The sequence below is a fragment of the Salvia hispanica genome, chromosome 1 (assembly GCF_023119035.1).
Source record: "Salvia hispanica cultivar TCC Black 2014 chromosome 1, UniMelb_Shisp_WGS_1.0, whole genome shotgun sequence".
NCBI classification, from domain to species: Eukaryota; Viridiplantae; Streptophyta; class Magnoliopsida; order Lamiales; family Lamiaceae; genus Salvia; species Salvia hispanica.
The window spans coordinates 26,928,727-26,943,581 of record NC_062965.1 but is presented as its reverse complement, the minus strand read 5'-3'; the positions used below and the strand labels follow the sequence as shown (position 1 = coordinate 26,943,581).

Below are 14,855 nucleotides of genomic sequence, written 5' to 3'. Positions count from 1 at the left end.
AAAGGTCGGGTAGTTGCGGTCCTGCTGTCGCGCCGGTGAGTCCCAGCTCGTCGTCGGCCTGCCCCTGTTCTCTATGCGATCCCGATCATCAACGCGACGATCGCGCGGTCCATAGCTAGGGTTTTTGGGGCAAGACCACCTCTCCCAATTACGTCTTCGCGTGCCCCATCACCATTAGAATCGTCGTCGTCGTCGTCCGTTGCATCCCTCCAAGAATCAAATTTATCTAGTCTATCCAACAATTGATCCAGTTTGCCGCTAATGGAGTCGTTGTTGTTGCTGTCATCCAGAGGCCGAGTAGACGGCTCCTCATCCAAGGGTGGTCGCTGAAGTCCCAGGTAGTCACGACGGACACCGACGTTGTTGCGGCGGGAGGAGCCGTTCGGAAAAGTGCCCTGGCGGTGGCTCCCCCAACTTCCATTCCCGTTATTATGAAAACGGGACATGAGTAAACCGATGAAAACACCAGTTGTTAAGGACCTAAATCCCTAACGATCCGATAAAATGGAAAATAACAAGATAAAGATAATTCGACGCTCGTGAGGGTCGGCGGAGATAAGGATCTGGGCGGCTGTGTGCGGGTTCCAACCCGTCGGGCAACAGCTACAGATCAGATATACGTTCCGACTATGTGCGGAGACCTTCCGTCGGGTAGTAGGTAGCATAGGAAATTATGGATTCAAAGCATTTCGCAAGGCATTTGGCCAAAATAATATATTCATTAATTGGATGATTAAATATGATAACAAGCTCTCCTATTTATAATACTAGAATACTACCATAACTTATTGAATAAGAAAACAAAGATATGGTGAAATAAAAGATACTCCCTTCGTCCCGGACAATTCGGGTCACTTTGACCGGGCACGGATTTTAAGAATTGTAATGAAAAGTGGGTTGAAAAAGTTGGTGGAATGTGGGTCCTACCTTTATATATTAATTTTATAATAAAATGTGAGTAGGAATGAGTTAGTGGAATATGGGGTCCACTACCAAAAATGGTAAAAGTGAAATGGGACAAATTATGTGGGACGGACCGAAATGGAAAATTGGGACGAATTATCTGGGACGGAGGGAGTGCTAAATAATAAGGAGATATGATCGTATCACTCTCCAACCGAAGGGCCGAGGTCATTTTCAGGAAAATCGAGGCGGCGCAGGGATGAGTCATTTGCCGGTGTCGATCTATGACGCGCTGCGGACGTGCTTCGCGGTGGAAGGGAAGAGGAGGGAGATTGAGCTGTGGACTTGCTGAACCACAATGTATATGGAGGAGGAAGAGGAGAGGCAGAGGAAGAGGAAATGGGCTCGCTGCTGTGTTGATTTTGCTGGAAGAGGATGGAGATTGAGCTAGAGGTTGACACCGTATGGCGGCGGCGGAGGAGATGGGACCGTCTCCGGCGGCGGAGGAAAGGGGACCAGCTCCGGGCAGGTTAATTTTAACTTAATATTAACTTAATTCTTAACTTAATTATTAACTTAATCCGGTCAAAATTCAATTAATATTCGTTGAACGTTAAATTTAACCATTTCCATCCAATTCGGACTAAATGTGACCCGTTTTTATTTGTGAATGACCGAATAATTCAAAAGATAATGCTTTGGACCAAAATCATAAAATTTCCATATGCTAAGGACCAAAAAGGCCTTTAGTCTATAAAAAAAAATGACCCACGTTCCACTAACTTTTTCCACTTTTTAGGATACCTTTGAATCTAGTACACATGGGACTAACATCATATCCAATAATGTCCGCTGTTTCACCGAATAGAACGAAAGGGACATTATCCTGTTTCATGGCTGTGGTGGAGATGGCCTTTGACAGCTTATCAACTTCAACTTCATTTCGATCATTTGCTTTTGATGGTATAAGATCATCCATCACAACTTCAACATCCAATATTTGTAAAGTATATATACATAAAATGAATTCACTTTTACCAGATGGTATAACTCTATTCCAAAACGACCATAATTGTAATCTTTGTGTTGCTGTCCCTTTCAAGGGCTTACTCAAGCTGCGCCACAACACGAGTCATTGTTTGAGTCATTTCTTCGGATCAGGATGCAAACATCTTTTAACAACCCCAACAAATGTCTTGAGGCAATCTTTTGAGATATCGCCCTTCAAATTTGAAGCTACAATCTGGTCAGTTTTTTCTTGAGCCCATATGCTCATACACACCTCATCCTCTGCAAGCTTTTTCTCCCACTCAGACTCAGTACTACTTTCACATTGTAGAAGTAAAATTAGGTACTCATAATTAAGTTTGTTATGTTCATCCCTTATCTAAATATTATGCTCTAAATTACACATCAAATGTAATCTTTGTTGCAACGCTGGTGGGCTTTATGGCTGATCATATGTAATCAACTACTGGGCTTTGTATTGTTTGGGCCGTATCAGTTATGATTTGTTTTCTGGAAGGCACAGCTCTGAGATCTCTTACAACTTCACTCATGTCATTTTCAATTCGAAGGCATGATTGAGCAACTTGAGCCATCTGTTTTTCAAACAAATCATCATAATCATGAAACCAAATACAAGAGACTTATCAGATAAGTAAATTATTTACCTTGTTAACTTCCTCTAGTGGGTAGTCTGCTTCTAATCTAGCATCCAAAATCATGTGTACCTTGTCTGGACCCTGCGCTCTTAACGCCTGGTGTCATATTATTTTAAAGCTTATCATACATAGTAAAAGTATACACGAAACAAAGACACATTGAGAAAAACTTTATGGCTTCATACCCATTGTGTGACATCAACTGTTTCACTACCGGTCAAGAGCTCAAGGAGGATCTCACCAAAGTTGTAAACATCGTCTCGCCTGTGTCTATTCGATAGACTAGGATGACATATATCCGCAGAATAAATATTTGTAAAACCACATTGAGTCCATAGATTAGGATCAATAATCTTAGCAGTTATATCATCACAAAGTAAAATATTCCTGGATCTGATGTTATGATATTCATTGCATTGTCATGAATGTAGCATAATCCCTCAGCGACCCCAAGAGCGATTTGGAATCTCTGTGACCATGATAGGGCCGGATACAGTATTGAGCTGTGAAGAATGTTGTGTAGGGACCCTTGTGAAGCAAAATCATATGTCATGACCTGCTGACAGCCATCCAAATTATAAACAACAAGTTCGACCACGTTCTTATGTTTAAGCTTAGATAATGGTCTAGAAACCTACAAAACCATGTTACAACAACATTAGTCATTCCCAAACTTTTTCATCCAGATAAGGAAATAGTATAGTAGTATAATTTAGCTATTCCAAACCTTTGCTCTAAATTCATATTCATGCTTAGGCATGTAGTGGAGCCTTTCAATTGTTGCAGTATATCCATTTTCCAGTAATCCTGTGAATCCAATAAAAATATTGTCCTTTGTTTCACCAAATAGAATGAAAGGGACATCATCTTCTTTCATGGCAGTGGCATGGATGACTTTTGACATCTTATCATTTTCAACCTTATTCTGATCCTTTGGTGTTGATCCTGTGTCACCATACATACACAAAGAATATCGAGATCATTCATCGCAACTTGAACATCCAATATTTGTAAATTATCTCTACGTGGAAAGAACTTATAAATACCAGCTAGTGAAATAGATTCTTTCATGGTAGTGGCATGGATGGCCTTTGACAGCTTATCAACTTCAACCTCATTTTGATTCTTTAGTGTTGATCCTGTTTCACCATATAACAAACACAAAGAATATCAAGTTCAATCACCCCCAATATTTGTAAATTATGTACTATAACATAGAAATAATTCACTTTTACCAGATGGTATAACTCTATTCCAAAAGGGCCAAAATTGTAATTTTGGTGTTGCTGTCCCTTTCCTCTCCTGCTGTTCAAGGGCTAACTCAAGCTGCGCCAAAACTCGAGTCATTGTGAGTCGTTTCTTCGGATCAGGATGCAAACATTTCTTAACAACCCCAACAAATGTCTTGAGGCAATCTTCCGAGATATCTCCCTTCAAATTTGAAGCCACGATCTGGTCTGCTTTTCCATTTCGAATATTTTCTTGAGCCCACATGCCCATACACAACTCATCCTCTGCAAGCTTTTTCTCAACCGCGGGTCTCCCACTCAATACCTCCAATAATATTACCCCAAATGCTCAAGTGACACTTCCCTTTGTATGTACACCGGTGCTAAAATAACTCGGATCAAAATACCCAAATGTACCCTTAACATTTGTGAAGACATGGGTCTGTAAGATATCATGTCCTAAATGTTTGGCCAACCCAAAATCCGAAACCTTAGCAGTGAAATTTTCATCCAAAAGGATGTTAGTAGGCTTGACATCACGATGTATGATGGAGCAACCCGAGTGAAGATAGTCCAAACCTCGGCCAGCTCCAATACATATCTTAAGTCATTCCTTCCAAGTGAGTGTCGACTGATTATGTAAGTTATCAGCCAGCGTTCCCTTAGACATGTAGTCATAAACAAGAATAATATCTTCGTCTTCATCGTAGTACCCAATAAGAGAGACTAGATTACGATGTCGGAAATTACTTAGTGTTTCAATCATGGCAGCAAACTCTGTCTGGCCTTGGCTAGGATCCGAGCCGCCGCTTTATGGCCACATCAATTGAGTCATTATCAATGAAGCCTTTGTAGACTTTGCCAAAACCACCCTTTCCAATCACATGCTCGTCATTGAAATCTCCGGTGACTAAGTTGAGTTCAGCAAGTGAAAATCGGGGGCAAAGATTCTCAGACGTTGACGAATTCATGTTTTCAGCTCAAGTTTGTTTGACGGTTTTACTGATAGCAAGTAGGCCCCAAGGGTTTGGCTTTGTTGCTGATCATTCTCCACTACTTTGAATTGTAAACCTTTTATTGCCCACATTTTGGTAGTAATATATGTCCTCTGTCTCGGTTGAAACGTTTTTTGTCACAAAGACTACCTGGCCTATTTAGTTGAGAAGGTAAATAACTTGTTCATCTTGATTTCATGATTATGATTAAAAACGGATGGCTCGAATTGCTTAATTGTGCCTTCAAGATGAAGCTCGTTTTCATCCAAAGATGAGTGCGGTTGTGCACGATCTCGAGTTGTGCCTTAGAGTCAGAGAAGCCACATTAGAACACTCTCAGAGTTGAAATTAACTGAGATTGCATCTTATTACTTCATGATTATTATATTTGATTGGTTTGGTTTTCCTTCTTATAACAATGACAATGTGACTCAAAACTATAAAATTAAATGTAACTTATTTTTCTGTGGCTAACTGAATTACAGATTCTATGAGAAGAGTTACATTTTCGTCTAAAATAATTTTATAGTTAGAGTGACATTGTCATTCTATTAGAAGAAAGGAAACAAAATCCAATGAAATGAAATAACTATAAGCATGAATAAGATGCAATCTCAGTTGATTTCAGCTCCAAGAGTGTTGTGATTTGCTTTCGCAAAGATACAGCTCGAGATCTTGTACAAGTTTCCCATCTTTGGACGATAATATAATATACACCAGGCATTACCATAGCTCGATTCACACAAGGTACTAAAGATCGTGATGGGTAGATTAAAAGCAGACTACCTGCCCGAAGCAGTTGAGAAGGTAAATAACTTGTTTGTCTGATAAGTCTCTGGCATTTGATTTCATGATTATGATGCTTTGTTTTAGAAACAGGTGGCTCGAGTTGCTCAACTGTGTCTTCAAGATACAGCTTATTTTCGTCTGAATGTGATCTGTTTTTCAAAGCAAAGCATCATAATCATGAAATTAAATGCAAGTGACTTATTAGACAAACAAGTTAATTTGATTGGACTGTGATTCATTATTCATTAGAAAGTAGAAACACTTTCCATATAGTAAAAACAGAAATATCATCTGGTGCCTACATCCCTGTTTCTCAGTGTGTTTCGCCAAGGCACAGCTCGAGATCTCGTACAACTTCACTCATCTCTGGAAAATAATGAACTTTATCTTGAAGGCACAATTGAGCAACTCGAGCCATCTGTTTTAAAAATAAATCATCGTAATCATGAAATCAAATGCAAGAGACTTATCAGACAAACAAGTAAGTTACCTCCTTAACAGCTTCGGGCGGGTAGTCTCCTTTTAATCTACCATCCACAGTCTCGTGTACCTTGTCTGGATCCAGCTGTGGAAATGCTTGGTGTCATATTATTCAAAACTAATTACAAATAGTAACATGAAGCAAAGGCACATTGCTAAAGACTTTATTGTTGTGCCGCATACCCATGACGCAACGTGATGCTTCCTTGCTTGTCGTGTGTTACCAGTTATTTTACTACCTGTCAAGAGCTCAAAGAGGATCTCACCAAAGTTGTAAACGTCAATGTTATGATTGTGACGAATCTGTAGCTTACGATGAGACCCTCCCCATGATATTAGCCTACAAGTTTGGCATTCAGTCCATAGAAAAGTATCAATTATCTTAGCAGTTCCATCATCACAAAGTAAAACATTGTTGTATCTGATGTTATGATGGATATATAACCCGACATGATATTCATCATGAATGTACCATAATCCCCTTGCGACCCCAAGAGCGATTTGGATTCTTTGACACCATGTTAGAGCCGGATATGAGTTTGAGCTTGAGCCTATGCCTTGCTGTTCATGAAGAATATCATGCATGGACCCTCGTGGAGCGAAATCATACGCCAAGACCTGCTCAACAAGCTCGACCACATTCTCATGCTTCAGCATAGATAATAATTTTGAATCCTACAAAACCATGTGTAACAACTACATTAGTCATTGCCTGATAGCACATATATAATACAAGTATTCCAAACCTTTGCTCTTAATTCAAATTCATGCTTAGGCATGTAGTGGATCCTTTCAATTGTTGCATTCTCTCCATTTTTCAGGACTCCTGCGAATTCATTACGCTTGAGACTAAAATAATCAGCATCAAGGTCCTTTGCTTCACCAAATAGAATGAAAGGGATTCCATCTGGGATGGCTTTTGACGGCTTATCAACTTCAACCTTATTTTGATACTTTGATGTTGATCCTGTTTCATCATAACCAACACAGAAATATGAAAATCATTTATTACACTTAAACATCCAATATTTGTAAAGTATTTACACATAGCAAGAATCCACTTTTACCAGATGGTATTACTCTATTCCAAAATGGCCAAAATTGTAATATTTGTGTTGTTGTCCCTTTCCTCTCCTGCTGTTCAAGGGCTAACTCAAGTTGTGCCACGACACGAGTCATTGTGAGTCGTTTCTTCGGATCAGGATGCAAACATCTTTTAACAACCCCAACAACTGTCTTGAGGCAATTTTCTGAGATTTCGCCCTTTAAATTTGAAGCTACAATCTGATCAGCTTTTCCATTTCGAATTTTGTCTTGAGCCCATATGCTCATACACACCTCATCCTCTGCAAGCTTTTCCTCAACCGCGCGTCTCCCACTCAATACCTCCGATAATATTATCCCGAACGCATAAGTGTCGCTTCCCTTTGTAAGTACACCGGTGCTAAAATAACTTGGATCGAAATTCCCAAATGAACCCTTAACCTTTGTGAAGACATAGCTCTGTAAGATATCATGTCCTAAATGTTTGGCCAACCCAAAATCCGAAACCTTAGCAGTGAAATTTTCATCCAAAAGGATGTTAGTAGGCTTGACATCACGATGTATGTCTTAACAATGGTAATCGAGAGAGGTAGGGCAAGAAAGGCTAAACATTTTTGTGTGTAGAGAATGATATATTGTTATGTTATTTTTTGTATATAAATTCTGTACAGTAGGGCTCCTTTTATAGGAGAAGAATGTATCTAAGTAAGGAAGAAATAAATCTATTCTAGGCTATACATTGTGATATCAATTATTTGTATCAATCACGTAATTTCCTCTGATTCTCTGCCTTGAGATGATTTTCTTCCTTCTATAGTTTGACACTCCCCCTCAAGTTGAACAACGGCATCCCCGATATTCAACTTGCCCAGAACTTCTTTGAACACCTTGGGATTTACGGCCTTGGTAAGTATGTCTGCAAGTTGTTCTTCTGATCGGACAAATGGAAACTCAATGACCCCGTCTTCAAGTTTTTCTTTGATGAAGTGACGATCTACCTCCACATGTTTCGTCCTATCATGTTGCACAGGATTTTCGGAGATACTAATTGCTGCCTTGTTATCACAAAATAGTCTACTTTTCTGTTTTGGAGGATAGCCTATTTCTGTTAGGAGTCTTCTTACCCACATGATTTCCATCAAACCACTCTTCATCCCACGGAACTCGGCCTCTGCACTGGATAGTGCAACAACTTTCTGTTTTTTGCTCCTCCATGTGACCAAGTTTCCTCCTACAAAGGTAAAGTATCCTCTAGTTGATCGTCTGTCGATGGGATTACTTGCCCAGTCAGCATCAGTATACCCATCAATCTCCAGATCTTATCCTTTTTTAGGAACACTCCATAGCGGTGGTTCCTTTCAGATATCTCACAATCCTTAAGACTGCAACCATGTGGTCCTCTTGCGGTTGGTGCATAAATTGACTCATTACTCCAACAGCATAGGCTATGCCTGGCCTTGTGTGAGAAAGATAAATCAACTTCCCTACCAACCTTTGATACTGTTCTCGATCTGCTAGTTTTGCTCCTTCTACAATTCTCAATCCATGGTTGGTCATTATGGGTGTTTCTGCAGGCCTACACTCTAGTAGGCCTGTTCCTGCCAACAGGTCTAGTACATACTTCTTTTGTCGCAGGAAGATTCCTTGTTCTGATCTGAGCACTTCTATCCCCAAGAAATATTTCAGTGCACCAAGGTCCTTCATTTCAAATTCTTTGAATAGATTCTCCTTTAACTTCTTGATTTCCTCTCTGTCATCTCCGGTAATGATCATGTCATCGACGTAGATAATCAGGCATGTCACCTTGCCTTCCCTTTTCTTCACGAAAAGTGTATGGTCGGAGTGACTCTGCTTGAAGTCATGTTTGAGCATAGCCTGACAAAACCTTCCAAACCACACCCTTGGAGACTGTTTCAACCCGTACAAGGTTTTTCTGAGTCTGCAGACTTCACCACTTTCAAACTCCCCGGCATACCCTGGTGGAGCCTCCATGTAGACCTCTGTTTTCTTATCAAGCTCTCCGTGCAGGAACGCATTCGTAACATCTAATTGATGTAGGGGCCAATCTCTACTGCGGCTACAGACAGCAGTGTTCGGACTGTGCTTAGTTTCGCCACTGGAGAGAATGTCTCTTCATAGTCAACACCATACACTTAAGTGTATCCTTTGGCTACCAATCTTGCCTTGTATCTCTCGATTGAACCATCCGCTCGCCTCTTGATAGTAAACACCCAACGACATCCCACAGGTTTCTTCCCTTCAGGCAGCATACACCTTTCCCAAGTTTGATTAGCAATCAGTGCGTCCATCTCTTTTCATAGCTGCTCTCCAATGCTTATGTCTCATTGCTTCCTGCACTGACTGGGGTATTTCTTCTTCCTCGTACAGGGCAGTCTCAAATGCTCGTGCCATCTCTGTATGTTGTTCTTGAGCCATGTTTACAATTGAGTATTTGGTTTTCTTCCCTTTCCAGTCTGGGGAGTATCTTCTCGGTGGTATGCCCCGTGTACTTCTTGGTGGCATTCTAAATTGCCCTGTATCTCCATTCTCTTCTCTTCCCTCAACAACTTTTGTTTCTCCAGTTAACTGTAGGATCTCATCCTCCTGTCTTATGTTATCCATGACAGTTGGATTAACTTGAGGAACAGTATTACAGTCAGAATGCCTTACCTCAGGATCCGAGAGTGGGTTTGACAATTCCGGATTGTCACTTAACTCCTCGTTCTGTATACTTGGATTTGGTGTCTCGGCGGTACCGCTAACTGTCTCGGGTGGACCGACGGTAGAGACAAGACCTGGATTTGGTTGGCAGTTTTCACTATCCCGACAGGCTTCTCCCCTTTGGTTTTTCTCCCCCTCAATCGAACTATGGTTTAGTGTGATAGTGGGTAGCCAATCAGGTGAGTCACCTTCTAGATTAGTTGGTTGATTCTCCCCCTGACTCCCGGATTGGCTATAAAAGAATTCCCCCTCGACAAAATCACAATTCATGGTGGTGTAAAGAGTTCGGCTCTTAGGGTCATAACATCTATACCCTTTCTGGTTTTTTCCATACCCTAGAAAGACACATTTGATAGCGCATGATGAGAATTTAGAGCGTTCTTGTTTTGGGATATGGACAAATATGGTACACCCAAAGACTTTGGGTTCGAGGGTAAGTGATGATGGTACAGTGGTTTGAGTGGATAGAATTTCAAGTGGGGTTTTGAAGTCAAGTATTTTGGTTGGGAGACGGTTAATAAGGTAGACGGAGGTGGCAATTGCTTCTGGCCAGAATGATTTGGGAATATTAGATTCAATGAGAAAGGCTCGGGTGATTTCTAGAATATACCTGTTTTTCCTCTCAGCTACCCCGTTTTGTTCAGGAGTGTGTGGACAAGTAGTTTGGTGGACTAGCCCTTTCTCTCTAAAGAAATTTTGCACGGAGTTGACAAACTCCCCCCCCCCATTATCGGACCTTAGGATTTGGATGGTCTGTTTGTATTGAGTTTGTATGAGCGTATAAAATTGAGTGAATTTTTCAAAAACTTCTGATTTTGTTTTTAAAAAGTAAACCCAAGTCATACGCGAATAATCATCCACAAATAATAAGAAATAACGCAAGCCAAAACCCCCAATAATAGGTGTCGGACCCCAAACATCAGTATGAATCAAAGAGAAAGGAGTTTTCACTCGAGTTCTATTTAAAGGAAATGAGTGTCTGTGGCTTTTGGCCAAAAAACAAGTTTCACAGTTCATAGTAAATGATGAATTGATTTTAGGAAAAAGCATGCGAAGATATCCTATGGATGGGTGCCCTAACCGGCGATGCCAAAGCCAAGCCTGTCTTTCGGTCAGTCCGTGAGACAGCAACGCAGTACTCTGTTGAGCCACCTCATCCACATAATACAGCCCGCGTCGTTCAGTGCCACGCCCAACTGTCATCCCCGTCTGGGTATCCTGTAATAGACACAAGTGAGGTTGCATCAACAATTTGCAATTAAGTTCTCGAGTAGCATGACTCACTGATAGTAATTTATGAGACAAGGATGGGACATATAGGCAGTTTGACAGACGGAGTGTCGAAGATATATTAATGGTACCCGATCCCTGAACAGGTGTTAGTTCCCCATTGGCAGTTTGAACAAACGATTTCTTAGATTTAGACATATTTAAAAAATCAGCTGAATCAAAAGACATTGTGTCCGTTGCCCCACAATCAAATATCCAATTATGATCCCGTTCCCCAGTTTCGAAGGTCGATGAGTTGGTTAAAGCCTTAAAAGAGTTATGACAAGGTAAGGATGGGCAGATTTCGAAAAACTTGGGCCCAAATTTGGAGTCATCAACACTAGAGGGACTGATTAGCAATTTATTAGCAATTTATTAACAGGTTGAGGGGGGAAAATGGTATTATTTATGAAATGGGGTAAAAAATCGGAATTTAGAGAGATAGAGGGATTCAAATTGAATCCCTCTTTACCTTCTTCCCAAACCCTAGCCGCCCCATTTCGGATCTCCGAGTTTCCAGCCCTCGCATTGCCGCCCGTCACCTCCGTTCCCGAGCTCCAAACCCTAGCCATCGTAACTACTGCCTTCTCCTCATCTCGCATAGTGTTGGTGTCTGAGGTACCGATGCTTCCCGATGTGGGTGTAGCTCGGTCTCCGACCATCACGGCTGCCGAGGCTCGTCCTCCCCCACCGCGATTCCGCTGCTGTCGTGCCTTTTTCATCTCCTCCCACCATTCTGGGTAACCATGGAGTAGGAAACAAGTCTCTCGGGTATGTTTCTTCCTGCCACAGTGACTACACACAAGTTTGCTCTTGTCTTCCTCTCCCCTTCGGTTGGCCGGAAAACGAGACGGTGGCATGGTGACTGGTGGGCGGCCTCGGTCGAACGCTCCGAGGCCGATTCCGACTCCAGATTCTTTGGACTCGTTGGTTGTCTTCATGACCTTCGAGTTGGCTGACTCTCGCCTTACTACTCCGTAAGCTTCCCTCACCGTGGGTAAGGGCTCCTTGTTCAATAGTTCTCTCTTGACTGCATCGTATTTTTCATCTAATGCCCACAAAAATTGATACAACCTATGCCTCTGTGTATTCTTGTTGTATTTCTCTATTGTGCTAGGGGTGTCCATTGGATTCGGGTCCCTTGCATCGATTGAGATCCAGAGATCCTGGAATTTGACCCAGAGAGCCTCCAGGGATAAGTTCCCTTGCTTCATACCATATGCCTGTCTGTGTAAGTCGCTGACTTGGAACGGGTCGGCGCCACTTCCGTATGTAATGGCCAGACCCTCCCATAGGTCTCGGGCCGTTGCGTACTGGGACACCTCGCTCACCAAGTTGGTCTCGATGTTGTTGATGATCCAGTTGAAACAGCAGTGATCTCACTGCTTCCATTTGGGGTAATCTGGGTTGTCGGTTGGAGGAGGGCCGGGAACTCCATCGATGTGAGATGCTAAGCCCTTTCCTCCGATAGCCCGCTCCATCAGATTTGACCAAAAAGAGTAATTGTCTCCATTTAGTCTGGTTTGTAAGTGAACTTCCCCAAACGACTCTGGTTGAGGGGAGATTCGGCTTGGTGGTTTCGATTGTTGGCTGTTTTGCCATTTCACAAATTCTGCAAACTGTGCAGCAAGATCTGTATTCATATTGAATAGTTGGGAGCTTTCTGTGGTTTCGAGTTTGGTTTCGTCAAATTCTGACATCTTGGTGGTTTTGCAGGGATTTTAGGAAAGGTCGGGAAAGGTATGCCCGGGACGGTGATGAATCTGTTCTGAGTTCCAAACCTGCTCTGATACCATCTTAACGATGGTAATCGAGAGAGGTAGGGCAAGAAAGGCTAAACATTTTTGTGTGTAGAGAATGATATATTGTTATGTTATTTTTTGTATATAAATTCTGTACAGTAGGGCTCCTTTTATAGGAGAAGAATGTATCTAAGTAAGGAAGAAATAAATCTATTCTAGGCTATACATTGTGATATCAATTATTTGTATCAATCACGTAATTTCCTCTGATTCTCTGCCTTGAGATGATTTTCTTCCTTCTATAGTTTGACAGTATGATGGAGCAACCCGAGTGAAGATAGTCCAAACCTCGGCCAGCTCCGATACATATCTTAAGGCGTTCATTCCATGAGAGTGTCGACTGATTGTGTAAGTGATCAGCCAGCGTTCCCTTAGACATGCAGTCATAAACAAGAATCATCTCATCGTCATCGTCACAGTAGCCAATAAGAGAGACTAGATTACGATGTCGGAACTTAGTTAGTGTTTCAATCTCGGCTGCAAACTCTGTCTGTCCTTGGCTGGGACGTGATGCTTGCCGTCGCTTTATGGCTACAGCAATGGACTCATTGTCAATGAAGCCTTTGTAGACTTTACCAAAACCACCTTTTCCAATCATATGCTACTCGCTGAAATTTCCGGTGGCTAAGTTGAGGTCAGCTAGTGAAAATTGACGGCAGGGATTCTCGGCTGCTGATGATTTCATCTTTTCAGCTCAAATTGGTTTGATGGTTTTACCGATGGAAATAGGCTAAATTATTGCGAATACTTTACTTAGGATTTTACAACTTTTACGTCCCACATTATGGTATTGTAATCGTCTTTCATTTGGAAACGTTTTTTTTACCATGGATATTAGTAATGAATAAATGATTAGTGAGTTAAGTGAGGTGTAAATAAAATTAAAAAAAAAAGTAAGAGAATTGAAGAAATAAACTATATAAGGAAAAATACAATATATAAAAAATTGAAAACAAAGTAAAATTAAAAAGATAATAAACTAAAAGAGATTAATGGTGTTAATTTAAGGATAGAGGGAAATGCTCTCAACTATAATGAGAGTGTTAAAAGGGAATGATAAGTATAACTAATGAGACTTCTGCAATATTAGTGAGTCTTAAATGTTTAGTGAGTCAAAGTGAAGTGTTAAATAAAATGAATAAGAATAAAGTAAGGGAAGAGAAAAAAATAATTAAAAGAAAATAAACAGAAAATAGTAAAATTAGAAAGATAATAAAATAAGAAAATTTAAGCATGTTTAATTTGAGGATAGAAGGAAACGAGACTCAACTATAATAGTATTGAGAAAGTCATAAAAGAAATACTATATGAAGAAAGTCATATTCTAATGCTTATAATATTCTAATGCTTATAGTACCCTAGTTCAAAATCAATATTAAATCTTCGTTCTTAGATTTTAAAATGAGTGGCTGAGATTAAATCTTACGAATCTCAATAAATAATAGACAAAATATGTAATATCGTCGTTATGTTATCAAATAATAATTTTCATGAATGTTTTTTTATATCAACATAGTGTCTTACAAATATCAACAATATGGCATAAGAATATCAACATTAGTACAAGAAAATATAACACATATTTATTGAGATTTTTATATGGTTTTATTGAGATTTTTTGATAAATATCTGGTTATCAACATTTACGAAAACTAAAATAAAAAATATCAAATTTCATCATCCGAATGTTGTCGGAACATATGCAATTGAGATCTCGTTGCAATCCTTATAAAATTATCTTTAATTTAATATATTTTTTGTGAAAAAATAATTTAAAACGAGAGAGTTACGTAAATTTAAAGTTTTAAGATGATTTTAATGATAGGGAATTGACATTAATACCCTCTAATTTTATTTATTAATTTTCTTAATTAAAAATATAATCCACGTGACATTATTTCAACCCTAGATCTTTTAATCTAATGCTTAAGATTTAGTCTTAGTTTGGAATGGCTAATT

The 14,855-nt window shown here is 40.2% G+C and overlaps 1 protein-coding gene and 1 pseudogene across 1 annotated transcript; both read right to left on the bottom strand.

Moving 5' to 3' along the window:
* Positions 1–4,145: 4,145 nt before the first annotated feature.
* Positions 4,146–4,767, bottom strand: LOC125192787 (annotated as a pseudogene).
* A 1,126-nt stretch (positions 4,768–5,893) lies between these two features.
* LOC125192779 (probable serine/threonine-protein kinase PBL16) lies at positions 5,894–13,494 on the bottom strand. Its single transcript, XM_048090431.1, has 8 exons — positions 13,164–13,494; positions 9,029–9,043; positions 7,128–7,670; positions 6,807–7,027; positions 6,533–6,735; positions 6,244–6,400; positions 6,071–6,145; positions 5,894–5,998 (listed from the first exon to the last, which is right to left on the bottom strand). Exons 1-8 carry the CDS (start codon positions 13,492–13,494, stop codon positions 5,894–5,896), a joined length of 1,650 nt encoding a protein of 549 aa, XP_047946388.1.
* Between the last annotated feature and the right edge of the window lie 1,361 nt (positions 13,495–14,855).

Coding starts and splice junctions, on each gene's coding strand:
- LOC125192779 (XM_048090431.1), bottom strand. CDS start 13,494: ATGATTGGAAAAGGTGGTTTTGGTAAAGTCTACAAAGGCTTCATTGAC. Junction 7,028..7,127: donor GAATAGAGTAATACCATCTG/GTAAAAGTGGAT, acceptor ATGATGAAACAG/GATCAACATCAAAGTATCAA. Junction 5,999..6,070: donor CGCCCGAAGCTGTTAAGGAG/GTAACTTACTTG, acceptor TTTTTAAAACAG/ATGGCTCGAGTTGCTCAATT.